At 36.6% G+C, this 14073-nt stretch overlaps 1 protein-coding gene across 1 annotated transcript in view; it reads left to right on the forward strand.

Annotated features, from left to right (window-relative positions):
• The window catches only part of UNC80 (unc-80 subunit of NALCN channel complex), a 240046-nt gene extending 230024 nt beyond the window's left edge, over nt 1–10022 (forward strand). The window contains exons 65-68 of the mRNA XM_006140105.3: nt 5696–5777; nt 6675–6786; nt 7387–7583; nt 9206–10022. Coding sequence (XP_006140167.1) covers nt 5696–5777; nt 6675–6786; nt 7387–7583; nt 9206–9472 — 658 coding nt within the window. The 3' untranslated portion in view covers nt 9473–10022. The remainder of the gene's footprint in view (nt 1–5695; nt 5778–6674; nt 6787–7386; nt 7584–9205) is intronic.
• Nucleotides 10023–14073: the final 4051 nt, after the last annotated feature.

The raw sequence follows: 14073 nt of genomic DNA on the forward strand, positions 1-14073 counted from the left end.
TTCCAGAAAAGCCACCCCAAAAAAAAAAAAAAAAAAAAGTACTTGTTAGTCTAGACAAAAGACAAGTTGGACTGAGTGGACTAAATGAGGAAGAGACCAAGATAACCTGATGAATGGGTAAAGACCAATAACTATTTTGCAAACTTATTGAAAATTTCCTCTAGGATTTAAAAAAATTTCCTCTAAGATTTTTTCCTCTAGGATTTTTTTAAACTGTGTTAACTGACTTCTTGTAAAGATTCATCCTGAGAAAGAGCCTCTTAGAAACAATGCGCTCTGGGAAAAGTGTTCTTTGCACTCTGGGAAAAGTGTTCTTTCCCTTGGAAATGAATAATCTGTAATAAGGGGCCGGCAGGTGGTGTGGTAGTTATGGATGCTGGACTCCCACATGGCCGACAGTGGTTTGAGTCCCAGACCGGAAGGCTTGCTTTCTCACTTTCCCTCTCTCTCTCTCTCTCTCTCTCTCTGTCATTCTCTGGTCAAATTGAAATAAATAAAGTTAAATAAAATAATTCTAAAAAAAAAAAAAAAAACTGTAATAAAATTCCATGACAGAGCGTTCTCTTTTAGAGAATGTTGCTCATAGAGGTATAGAAATTCATTGTAGATGTTCCTTCCCTGTCCCCACTTCAATACGCATAGAAATTTTGAACATATTTTCTCTTCAAGAGAATAGAGAAATACAGAAGTTATTTAAGCACTTAAGACTGGTTGTTTATATTAGATTAGAATTTTTTGCTTGGACATGTTAGGGCATTTTGAAAGGTAGGAATTGACAGTCAACTCTAATTTTAAAAAAGAGATATGTAAATGCTGTTTGATTCTGTCAGGGTAACTCTAATCACAGTGGAAAATAAGAATATAGCACAAGTTTGAACAACATTATATAATCTAGATGTGAAAAAATAAAAATAATCTATTTAGTGGAACCCACCCATGATTATCCACATTTTCAAAGTATAAAAACTTGGCAAGGGAACCAGCAGTTAGCGTAATGGCTATGTCGCTGGACTCCCACGTAGTCGACCGCGGTTCGTGTCCCGGACCCGGTGGCTTAAATCTCACGCCGGGCGCGAGTGCGTGCGTGCCCAAGATCCCGAGAGGAGAATGGAGGAGAAGGGATTGCGGCGTGACCATCCCCCCTGGGGGGTGATTTCTCGCTTTCTGTCTCTATGTCTTTCTCTGTCTGTCTGGCGAGCGCACGCGCCCTACAGTGAAAATCTCTTCAAAAAAAAAAAAAAAACTTGGCAAGAACTCTCGAAGTGTAAAACCTTTCTATGTAGCTGAGAACTAATGGCTAAAAAAAATTGTGCTGTGGGACCAGCAGTTAGTGTAATGGTTATGTCGCTAGACTCGCACATAGTTGACTGCAGTTTGAGTCTTGGACCCGGCGGCTTAAACTCACGCCGGGTGTGCCCAAGATCCCGAGAGGAGAATGGAGGAGAAGGGATTGCAGAGTGGCCATCCCCCCTGGGGGGTGATTTCTCCCTTTCTGTCTCTCTGTCTCTTTCTGTCTTTCTGGCGAGCGCACGTGCCCTATAGCAAAAAAATAAAAAATAAAAAATTGTGCTGTGATACACTGGTATTTTGCCATTGCTAAATCAGTTCCTATAGGATAGCTAAGATCCAAATTATTCCCCCTTTCAATCTGATTCCAGCCTCTAATCTCTAAATTCAGCAGCTCTTAGAATATTTTTTCTTTGGGGTCAGCAGGTGGCACAGTGGTTAAGGTGTTGTATTTCCACATGGACAAACGGTTTGAGTCCTGGACCCAGAGGCTTAAAAATCATGCTGGGCGCATATGCATGTGTGCCAAAATTTCAAAAGAATGGAGAAAAGATTTTGGCATGGCCGTTCTACTTTCTGCAAATGCCTTATGACTCCTTTGGTGCTGGCTTTATTCATTCCCATCACAAGGCAATCACTCTACATGAATGGATATGCTGTGTGTCTTGTGTTCTACCTCTAGATTTCTCTAGCCATATTAAGCTTGACACCAAAAGCACAAATAAATGAAATAAAAATACCAATTCACTTTTCTGTGTGCCCATCTTACTGGCACACAATTTTTTTTTAATAAAATATACTTTAAGCTATAATCTTTTTCTTTTTGTAATTTGAGATGAGTAATAAGAATTTTTATTATAGTACAGAGTGGTCCCTGTTCACTATTCCTTATTTTAAGAAACACTATTTGAGCCTAACCACATTTTACTCATTGATGCCGCTACTAGGCAGGGTGAGATCACATGGTGAACCAATTTGATGCCTGGGCAATCTAGAAGCCAGAAGTGGCGCAGGCCTGTAGTCCCAGCTACTTGGGAAGCTGAGGCAGATCTTGACATAGCAAGACCCTATCTACAAAAAGAAAAATACATTGGGTCATTGGAAAGTCACCAAGTATTTTTATATGTTTTTGATGCAAAAATGCATCATGACTTCTCCAATGACCCCATATGTATTATTAGGTATATATGCTGGAGATATACACATATACCTCCAGACCATCATGCTGAAATAAGGGAAAAGAGGTAATTTGTATCAGAATTGTCTTAACACTGTCTAAATTCCCCTAAATTATAAATTACTTACATGCATTTTGACTAAGATGTTTTTGTTTTCTTTTGTAGACAGTGTGAGTCACACCAGTTGTGCTGAGCCCAAAATGCATTTACTTCTCTAAAACCTAGACCATTATATGGTTTGCTCTAGTGATAGTTTTCAGTGACTCCATAATACAAGGGATGATTTATTTGTAAATATGTTGTAAGATGTTAGCTTCTATTTAGAAAGCTTTATTTGCTTTTATCTTATTGCTTTACCCTGTTACTTGGCCAAAATAGTGGAAATGTCATTTCTCATTCCCAAGATTAAATTTCAGGAAGCCAGTTTCCTGTATAAGATAGTGTTTTTAGAATTTGTTCTATTACTCCAATATATTTTGGCATGGTCTCAACTTTTCATGACTATAATGCATGAAGTAGACATTTCATTTATTATAAAGGATTCAATAGCCTACCGGAGTATAGTATTTTAAAATTTTATCAAATCAGACACAGTATTTCCCTAAAAACAAAAATAATTTTGATTATTTCAATTATGGTAGATGAAGGCTACATTGAGGCTATTTTAAAAACTAAAGCAGAAAATGGAGTATAATGCAGAGAGATGCTTAATGTGAACACGTTGGTCTTCTCCTGGTTCAGTTCAGTATCGCACATCTATAGTCATACATCACAAATCCTACAGATGACTGAAATATTAGATGATGTGTAGAGAAGCTAAATTGAAACTACTTTTTATATCCAACTTTATTTTTATGTAGACCCCAGGAAAACAAACATGTTCTGCATCAATTAATTCCATTGCTAACTTTTCTGGCTGTTTTTTATTAGTATGACCTAACTGTACACATCGAGTCAGGCTTTGATGCTCCAAATATAAATATGTTAACCTTACATTTCTGAGGAGAATATAAATGATCAGTTAAATGTATTTCCAAGGACATGTTCTGTAATTTCATCTTTGATGTGTGCATCCCATGATGAAAAGCTATATCATTTACCCAGAACAGATCATTACTAAAGCTATATACTAGATACGTTTCTTAGACATAAGCCTCTCTATCCACAGAGAAAATTTCGATGTTTATGATCCTCCCTTGGAACAAGCATCATAAAATTACCATTATGTTTTAACATTTAACACTCCCTGAAGTAATGTGTATTTCTTTTCTTTTCTTGAACCATTTTTCTTGCAATCTGATTTCAGAATAAAAATGAGACTAGTGGACTGCCTCTATTTCATTTTCTCTGCCCCATTATTTTCAAAACATTTTATTTTCTACTTCCTTTTATTGTTCTAGAAGCAATAAACTCATTACAAACATCAAATGTAAAACAAGAAAGCATGCCATATATGCCACTTTTCATGTTGAAATCATTTTACATCAACTAACTTCTTTTCTCTACCTTAATGGGAGGTAGTTGGTAAGTATTAACCTCCCTTTATGGCCAAGGGAACTGAGGTAACATTTAGATGTCAATAAAGAATTCATTCCAATGGAAGCTTTGCTTGGTATGGGGAGAAACTTGTTTCTACTTTTGTGCATATGTTTAATTAAATACTCTTTCCAAAAATCTAACAGACACGTTTTAAAACATATGATTAATAAGGAGATGTCATTTAAAACATTCCAGCAACTTAGTCTGGATGTTTATCACAATTTGTTGCATTATTCTTTCAAGGTAATTTTCCATCTCCATAGAAAGGTCATATATGTTACAACGTCATATAATGTACATTGATCCTTTGAGCTTGACATTTAGAATAGAAAAGTTTTAAACCACCTGTTTTTGGTATTCTTTTTGAAATTGCCTACTGTATACTCCAAATGGTGTAATTACATGCCTATTTCACAAGAACTCTAATGAACTCCATTTGGGAATCATTGATTTTCTTCTAGTAAATATGCATGACTTTAAAAGGAATGATAGATGTGACTGTGTCAAGTATGTGATGGATAACCAGTTATAATACAACAGGGGAAGCATCTGACTGCCCATCTTGCCAGCTCCTTCTCTTCCAATGACTGCAGCTAGGTATTTAGGTAGCTCATTTCTCTAAAAACAAACAAACAAACAAACAAACAAAAAAACAGAAAATACAGTATTTATCTCTTTTTTTCTAGATAGTTGCTAATTCTGGATTCTCGGTGGAATATTTTATTCAAAAAACTATCTGTAGATGACTCTCCTTTTGCAAAGGCAAAGCAGAAATTAATTACCCATTAACCAAATAATCACACTGGCATCATCCACAGGATTACAGTGTTCTCTGGGGCACAGTATATATTTTTTTCACCCCCCCCACTCTCATTAGAAATACCTATTATATATGCATGCAGAATGGAAAAAGACCATGGGCCCATGTCAGTACTCCCAGCTTCACCCAACACTAAAATGGTAACCACCACCAGCAGTCACTTTTGCATATAAGACACATATACACAGTAAATTTGGGGGAAGCAGATTGTTGCAATTATATACTGCACTATATTTGAATGCATTACTTCATATTAAAGCTCCTGAGATATAATGATAGCTTACTTGCCAGCCTTTTAAATCTAAAATTATGTTTTAAAAAACACAGTCTACCCATGTGACTATTCATTTACTCAGTAGTCACAGAGACTTCAGGCTGCAAACATGTGTTGAATGTGCCCCTTCACCCAAATGAATTCTGTGTCTGATGTGTTTGATATTTGTCCATCTTATTTTCATTTAGATTGAAATCTTAAAAAAAGATGTTCCCATCCATGTAACAAAGTTGTTTGTGTGTGTTTGTCACCACCTTTTCCTTTCCCCTTGGAAAAAAAAAATTGAGATTAGAATATGCTATCTTAAACCTTTTGGTGGCTTCCAAACCAGGGGTGTGGTCAAACCAATGTTTTGCTGAAACAGAAACGGGATCAGTAATTGAAAACAGAATCTCAATTTTGGCAGCTTGTGGCTTCAAGGCCTTGTCCTCCCTCCAAACCTTTGAAAACCCCCATCCCAGGGACTATCCCAATCATCCTTCAAAGATAATGGTATCTTTGAAGTGACTTTCATATAAGTGATTTTGGCTAACACCCACCAGAGGATGGTCTTCTGCGCTCTTTCCAGGGTACACTAACTCTGTTGATGCTTGACAGGGTGGCAAGTGTACAGAGTGAACCTGGCCAACAGAACCTCCTCATTCAGCAGCCGCTGGGGAGGAAGAGGGGCTTGAGGCAGGTAAGCAGACCCTGAAGCACAAGAGAATCACCAATGAAATGGAAGATCTATTCAATTTGTAATGTGCATGTATATATTAAGATTATAGCTTGCCTTGTCCCTACATGAAATAAATAGTAGGAATAACTTTAAAACATGGTAAGTGCTTAAGCAAGCTGGAAGATTTGAGCTTCTACTTTACATCCACTTCTTCTTATTAGCAAAGGTTTGTAATGTGGTCCTATAATTCTGTTTGTCCCATATAGAAATCTCTTTCCCACTCAAACTTATTAACAGAGGAAGATCTAATATGTAGCTGATTTAATGCCTGCTTTTGTATAGAGGCAAAGATAAATAAGTCCCTTCTCTCTCATTTCGAGATTAGTAATTTAAAACTGAAATTGAAGCGAAAAGCATTACACATTTCCTTAGGTGACATTCTCCTGTATTACCTCCTTAACAAAACTCTAAATGAAGTTTTGCTCTGTTCCTTTGATAGGTGCTTCTCATCATTGAGCCAGGTACTAAACACTTTGCTAGCATGTGAGGTTTTACTTATTTATAAATTGTCACTTTGAAAGTTGGCGTATATTCAGCTACAACTTTTAGATGAGCAAAGGTTGAGCAGTAAGCAATAACTCTTAGTTCTATATGCTAAAATCACTAAAATTCTCAAATTCACAATTTTAAATTTTGTTAATATTTTTAGCATACATAAAGGAGCTGAATAGGTTCAAGGAGATGCCAGGAAAAAAAACCTTATCATTAGATATGCAGAAAAAAGTTTATTAGCTGTAAATCTAAGGAACAGCCACGAGTCCACAGAAACATATAAATAAAGAGGATCCTCTCAGTGCAAGTGTTTCGTCCCAGTAAGTTAGACCTCCTTGCCAGTTTGATTCTGCCTATTCTCTTTAGCTAAGACGTCCTCTACTGTCACGTCAGAAGACTCAGACTGAACCCAGAAACCGCCATGGGGCTCGGCTGTCAACCACTCGCAGGAGCATTCAACCTAAAACAAAGCCATCTGGTGAGGACTCCTGTGTCCCTTCCAACTCTACCATTGACATGATGCCATACAACTCTGCTGGGAAGGCCTGCAGAAACTGAGCTGCAATAGATGAGCACACTTTTGGGGGAGATGCTCATATAAGGACAAAAGTCTTCCTGAAAATTTAGTGCCTGTTTTCCTTCTCACCTTCCCAACCTCTCTTTTTCCTACCCTCATAAACTTAGAGAAATGGAAGAGTCTGAGGTAAACCACTAATACTATGAAATTTGAAGACAGAAAGATATATTTTCTTTACTCAGGTCTGAAGATAAAGGTATGATGAACAATAAGTACTTTAAAGTCCTGATGGCAGTTATTTTGAGGTGATCAAATAATGCTTTACGCAAATCGTTTTTAGGCTACTAGGTAAAAATAATTTTTTTCTGTGTAAATCCTACTCTATATAGCATGAAACCAAAATATGTACAAAATGTGTCAAATGTGCTCTCATTTATTAATAAACCTACAATATTTTACTTAGGAAAGCCAAGAAATACTGCTTAAAGCCAACTAATAAGCTCTGACAGTCTATTTTCCCCCTATTTCTCTCCTATGTACTGCCTCACTTCTGACCTACAGTGGATCAGAAACGATCTGTGACCTTCATTGAGGCGCAACCAGAGCCTGCAACTGCCCCAATAGACACACTTACTGCCACAGGGCAACCACAGGGCTGCAGCCCAGCCCCATCTAGAAAACCAGAAGGAATGGATGAACCAGTCCTCACTTCTTCCCCTGCAATTGTCGCAGATCTCCATAGCCTGTCCCCCAAACAGGTAAGAACACTAGAGAAGCAAGGAAGGCTTGCTCCTTGTACACTTATTTCTAGGAACCACTTAGATTTATAAGTTAATTCCATATAATTAAGTTTGCTTCTGTGATGCTTTGTTATTTAGACAGATACCGGTCTTGCCATTTTGAGAAAGAAAATCAATAAAAAGTATATGGCTGTAAATATATCTACTTAAGAAGGACCAAGAGAAATCTTCATATGTTGAGTTATGAAAACTCTAAGAAAAGTATTTTGCAGCTAAAATAACCATTGAAAACAGGTTTATAAAGCATAGTTGAGGGGTCAGCAGGGGTGTGGTGGTCAAGGCACTAGATTCCCATGTGGGTGACCATGGCTCAAATCCTGAACCCAGTGGCTTGAGAATCATGCCAGGCACGTGTGCATACATGCCCAAGTGTGCCCAGTACTCTAAGAGAACAGAAGAACATGGATTGCAGTGTAGCCATCCCTCCCCTCCAGGTGAGGGATGATTTCTCATTTTCCCTCTCTCCATCTTTCTCTGTCTCTCTCCAGCAAGTGCACATGCCTTATGGGGAAAAAAAAAGTTAAAAGATAGTTCAGTTAAAAAAGAATAAAAGCACCAATTTAGAAGAAGCCTTTAAATATAGAGCCTTTATATCTTATAAGAGGAATTTTCTGCTTTTATCTTTATCATCATTGTTTTGGTTTTTCTTTTTCTTATTTATTTATTTATTTTTTGCTACAGAGCATGTTGAGAGAGAAAGTGGGAAATAATTTTCCCATGGGAGATGGTTACGCTACGATCCCATCTCCTCTAGTTTTTCCTGGGATTCTGGACATGGATGCACACATTCCCTTTGTGACTTTCAAGGCACCACATCCAGGACTCAATTCACAAAGCCAGCCATGTGGGATCCAATGCTTTAATCTCTATGCCACCAACTGGCACCTTCCTCACTGTTTTAATAGTTTCCTTATTCATATTTTTCTTCTGGTTTTGATTTTTGTCTTCTTTTGATTCTTATAATTAGATTTCTATGGGTTTCACATTCTTCTCAAGTGTTACTGTTTTTTAAAAAAGGGACAATACTATATACATTCTATAATCTTTAACAGTTAAGAAACATTTTGACACCATTATTATCTTATTTTATCCTATAAAGTAAGCAAGACAAAAAATTATGGTCATGTTACAGGTTAGAAAACTGAGGCTTGGGACCAGCAGTTAGCGTAACGGCTATGTTGCTGAACTCCCATGTAGTTGACTGTAGTTCAAGTCCCGGACCCGGTGGCTTAAACTCACACCGGGTGGGTGTGCGTGCATGCCCAAGATTCCGAGAGAAGAATGGAGAAGGGATTGCAGCATGGCCATCCCCCCAAGGAATGATTTCTCGTTTTCTGTCTCTCTGTCTCTATCTGGCAAGTGCATGCACCCTATAGCAAAAACCTGCCCCCCCAAAAAAAAAACTGAGGCTTAGAAAGATGGAAGGGGCTATAAAAAAATCTTACCTATAACAAAAGTGGAAACTGAGAGTAGCCTTCTGATTCCTTGTCCAATTACAGTAAGATAAGAATATTTTTTTTACATTCTTCTCTGGTACTCATCCTATACTTTCCGTGATGTTATGGTCCTTTTGATCACAGAGTGAGACTCTCCCAGATGGAGAAGGAGAAAAGAAGGAAGACATAGAAGCACAAGGTGCTGCAGCACACAGCCCCCTCTCTACTCAACTCTCAGACCCGGAAGACTTCACAGGCCTTGAGACATCTAGCCTCCTACAGCATGGAGACACTGTCCTTCACATTAGTGAGGAAAATGGCATGGAAAACCCCCTACTGTCCAGCCAGTTTCCTTTTACTCCCACTGATCTGGGGGAAACGGATGCAGTCCTAGATGAGTCTCATGTTTAATTCTGTAATTGGCAGGTCCATTGCAGGTGCAGAGAAGACATGAGAAGGATCACTTTTCTGAAAGTCAAATACTTTTGCTTGAAAGAAAAAATATTCATTATAAAACAGCACTTTACGTCCAATGGGTGGCACAAATCTGCATAGATTTTTGCTGCGAATACACATAATGTTTTGTGAACATCTTCAAAATCAATGGCTAAAGGATCTAGTTGTGTGAAGACTATAAAAATTAGGGAGGAATAAGGGGAAAGAGCCATTTCACTGCACATTGTTTATGATTCATACTATTACAGTGCTGCTTTTATAGGAATATTAAGAAATAATGTTCTAAAAAGAGAATGCAATTTTTTGAGGTTACTCATACATCTCCTGCAGATATTTATTTTTATAGTTTTAAAAATATTGATTAAGTGGCTATACAAATAGCAATTTACATAAGAATAATCAATAAGGAAAGTATTAGTTTGGAGACATTAAATAACAAGTCTGCAGCCATTTTTTGTTTTGATCAATAATACAGCTATTTAGAAGAAAAATACTATTTTTAGAGCTGCGAACTTTTCAATATTTATTTTTTAACTATCATTTTCATTGCATGTTGTAAATCAAAATACTAATGCCATAAGAGCATTCCATTTATAACCAATCACATTTGAGAGAGAATATTCTATAAATTATCAGGCATAATTCTGAATTAAGAAAAACTTAAACAGCCAGTATAACTATAAAAACTAACTGTAAATATAATAGCTTCAAAGAGATGGTATTCCTACTTCTACCCCTGACTATACCAATGCCAAGATCAGGAAATACTGGGAAATGCAATTATTTTCCCATACAATATCCTGTGCCTGCCTCTGAGAGTCTATTTTCAGATATTAATGTTAGTGTTGTTTGACTTGGTTCAATTACTTTTCCCAATAGTAACAATATTCTTACAATTCTTAAGACATCTAAATTTATGAAGAAGAAATATAAAGTAAGCAATTTTTTCACAGATACAGTCAGCTTGTATATTTTACAAACAGGCCTTTAACTTGAAGTTCAGTTACTTCAAGAAAAGCGTAAAATTCAGAAGGCTTGTGAGGTCAGTATCTAATGTGCTATTGGTTCTACATTAGGGCTGGACATCATAGAGTTCAAATTGAATTTCAAAATTTTATTTTAAAAATGAATACATAACTACTAAGTATATAGAAACTCATATACATACCTTAATTGGTATGGCAGGATGTGTGTGTGTGTGTATGTGTCTGTGTGTGGTGTGTGTATGTATGTATGTTTTTGAGTCTTAAAATTGAAATTAAATAGACTCTGATTACATTGAAGAGTTTAAAAAACATTCAGTATGCATAAACTTAGACTGTGTTGGCTGTGAGATATATATGTATATAAAGAGAAGAGCTACTAAACCCACCCTAATTATAAAAGAAAATTATTTTTGTTAAAATTGCTTATTAAATAGGCATTGTGCATATTTTGATTTATAATTTCAAACACAACTCGGGGTTATGGTCCCATTTACTAAGAGAATGAAAGATATTTGTGAGTTAAAGATTAAAGGACAAAAAAATTCAAATCTAAAGATTCAGAAAATTGAGGTAAAAGGCCTCTCTATGTTCTAAGATATTTTCGTATCATTTACACTTGATACTGAATTAATTCTCCAGTGCAGAAATATACACGTAAGTGGTTTTATGATTCCAAACTAATATATTTTGTCTGTTAAAAATTATGCTGCTCAATTAGCTTTAGAGGCCTTATGTTTGGTAATTATAAGCACTGGAGCTATGTGTCTCTATACATGTGTACGTGTTTTGTCAGTTTCTTAATTGTTGAATCAAATTCTCTTTGTATAATTCTATCAGAAATTTAAAAAGTGAAAGGGTCAAAGAAGATTGTTGAATATCTGATATGAATCTTAAATACCTTTGTATATATATATATACACACACACACACACACATATATATACACATATATATATACACATTATATATATGTATATATATTAATTTTTTTTTTTAAGTATTGGGCTGTTTTGAACATGATTATGCTGGTCTGTCTGCCTTTTAGCCTGACTTCTTCACGCTAGTGTTTGGAAGTCTGTTCAAAACTCTTAATAAGCTAAGTAATGTTGTACCTTGCAAAAAAGCCTCTACTCTGACAAATAGGGCCTTACAGAGTGGACTGTTTTCTACTAGGACTACTGAGATTTTTCAGATGTATGCATCTGTTCCATTTAAGGTGACCTTAAATGTGTTGAATGTAATGTGTTGAATGTTTATGTGTAATGGCTAAAGTATCTATGTGTATGTGCATAAGACTGTCATAAGATGTATTCTCAGGAGTACTGTTAGCTGGAATTTGAGAGAATAATTATTTAACAAAAAAAGTTGAGAAAGATCAGAAAAAAATTAAAAATAAGTGTTTTTGTAATGTTCAAAATGTTGAATACAGACTAAAAGCTAATTATTATATTTGATATATTATTGGTAAGAATAGGCCATTTCTAAAACTATGATGCTTAATAATATTTGTCTTATCTAAAGAAAAAATAAAATAGGCACCCATTCCCATGTATAACAAATTGGACTCAATGAAAAGGATGCTTGTTCTGAAATTAACTTTTGAGAGACCTTAGAATAAACATGTACTATCCACGATAATGGGAATAGATTTATATTACTCAGATTCAATAAAAATAGTTCAAATCCCGGATACAGCATTTTCTATAGGAAAGCATTTTACTGTCATTTTTTAGTATTTGCTGCTATCTGTAATTCTGTTAGGTAAATTATTTTGCAGAAAGGAAACTGAGTTACTGAGTGCATTTGGACAAGGCACTGAGAACTATAGTGTCTAAACGTATAAATAGGCATGGCAATGCTGGGGGAGCGGCATGGAAATCTGTGGTACTGATGGTCTAGGCAGGGCCTGTTGCACAGGCTGGAAGCAGTTGGTTTGCTATTTCAAGCCTCCAAAAGTACCTCATACAGGGCAACATCTCTTCTTTAGCATTGGTCACCTTAGACAGTGAAGGACTTTCTCCACTCCGCTGCTGAGTTCAGAGTATCTGAGACAAGAATATGGTGTATATAGGAATCTATAAGGAAGAAAAGGTCATAAATGAATAAAATTACAGGCCAAAGTATGAGTTCAATATCCTTTCTCATGTTACACAGGCTGTTTTAATAGAGCACAGTCTCTGGAATTTGCTGCTATTAACACCAAGTTATGCTATTGCCCTGTGACCTCACACTTTAAATTCCATGGCCTTGTCTAAGCAGTGAGTAAAAAGTCCCACTTCCTCAAACTTTAGTGAGCCTGAATTGCAGCATTTCAGAAACAAACTTTGAGAACACTCAGGAGAATAAAAACGAGTTGAAGGCAGAATGTATTTGAAAGAACTTAAATTTATTTATATCATTTTTGAATCATTTAGGATTACAGATCAAAGGTACCTCCATAATATCTTGTCACTGTGACCACAGGATGAAAATCCTTTGTTAGCCATTTTATAGGCAAAAAGCAAAAGATTGACTACATAGCCAACTTCCCTCAGATGATTATAAAGTCTGTATATGAATACTGAATGACCAAAGAGCATGGAAAAATGCATATGAATAACGAAATGTTTATGAAAGATATTTATGAAAGATATTAAGACTTCTGTGTTGAATATGCACATCTAATAAATCTAAAATGCATTTAAGAGTATGTCTGAGTTTCTTTTCTCAAGATAGGGAATAGGTTAACTCAGTCAAGATGTTCATTTTGGTCTCCCAGGCTGTGCCTTTGTTAATGCGCTCAATCTCCAGTCTGGCTTAAGGTAACCATGCAATTAAGTCACCCCAATTCCCTTCCCTCTACCCCCAACTGAGATCCATGCTACTCATGATTTTACTCCTTCCTTTCAAAATGAAACGGAATGGACACAAAGGAACACAGGTAGTCCAGTTTCATCTCTCCACCCAGGTAACGCTCAGCTGGAATTAAGTACTGGCAGATTTCTTAGTGGGAATGTTAATGACCTGGTTGTCCTCAGAATGTGGACAGAAACACAATTAGGCCCACGTTAATACCAGTTCTTTCACAGAGTACTAGATGTCCCATTCTTATCCCCTAAGGGTTGCTCTTGTTAAATCCATTTTTTCCTCCTGTGGTTTTACGCCCATCTCTTTTTCCTGACCCAGTGACCAGCCACACATTTGGTGGCTGAACATTCCTACACATTTCTGAATCGTGTCTGAAAGTAAGCAAATGTATCATAAGTTCAAGTTGCCAAAGAGCACTGTTGAGGAAAAACTGACGAGAAAGGGAGGCAGAAGCAGAAAAGATAATAAAAAGATAATCAAAAGGATAATCAAAACAACCAACACCACCCCGCACTCAGCGCCAGGCATACTGTTGGGCATATTACCTGGATTCACTCACCTAACCCTCCCAACTCCAAACTCTGGGCACGCTTTGCAAGTGAGAAAACCAAGGCAGGAAGAAGCGACTTGCAAGATCAACTAGCTAATACCCAGCAGAACTGGATTCCTCCGGCTAATAAGCACAGTTCCAGAGGAGAGCAACTCGAGGCAGAAAGGATTTTG

The sequence above is a fragment of the Tupaia chinensis genome, unplaced genomic scaffold, assembly GCF_000334495.1.
Source record: "Tupaia chinensis unplaced genomic scaffold, TupChi_1.0 Scaffold000018_1, whole genome shotgun sequence".
NCBI lineage: Eukaryota > Metazoa > Chordata > Mammalia > Scandentia > Tupaiidae > Tupaia > Tupaia belangeri.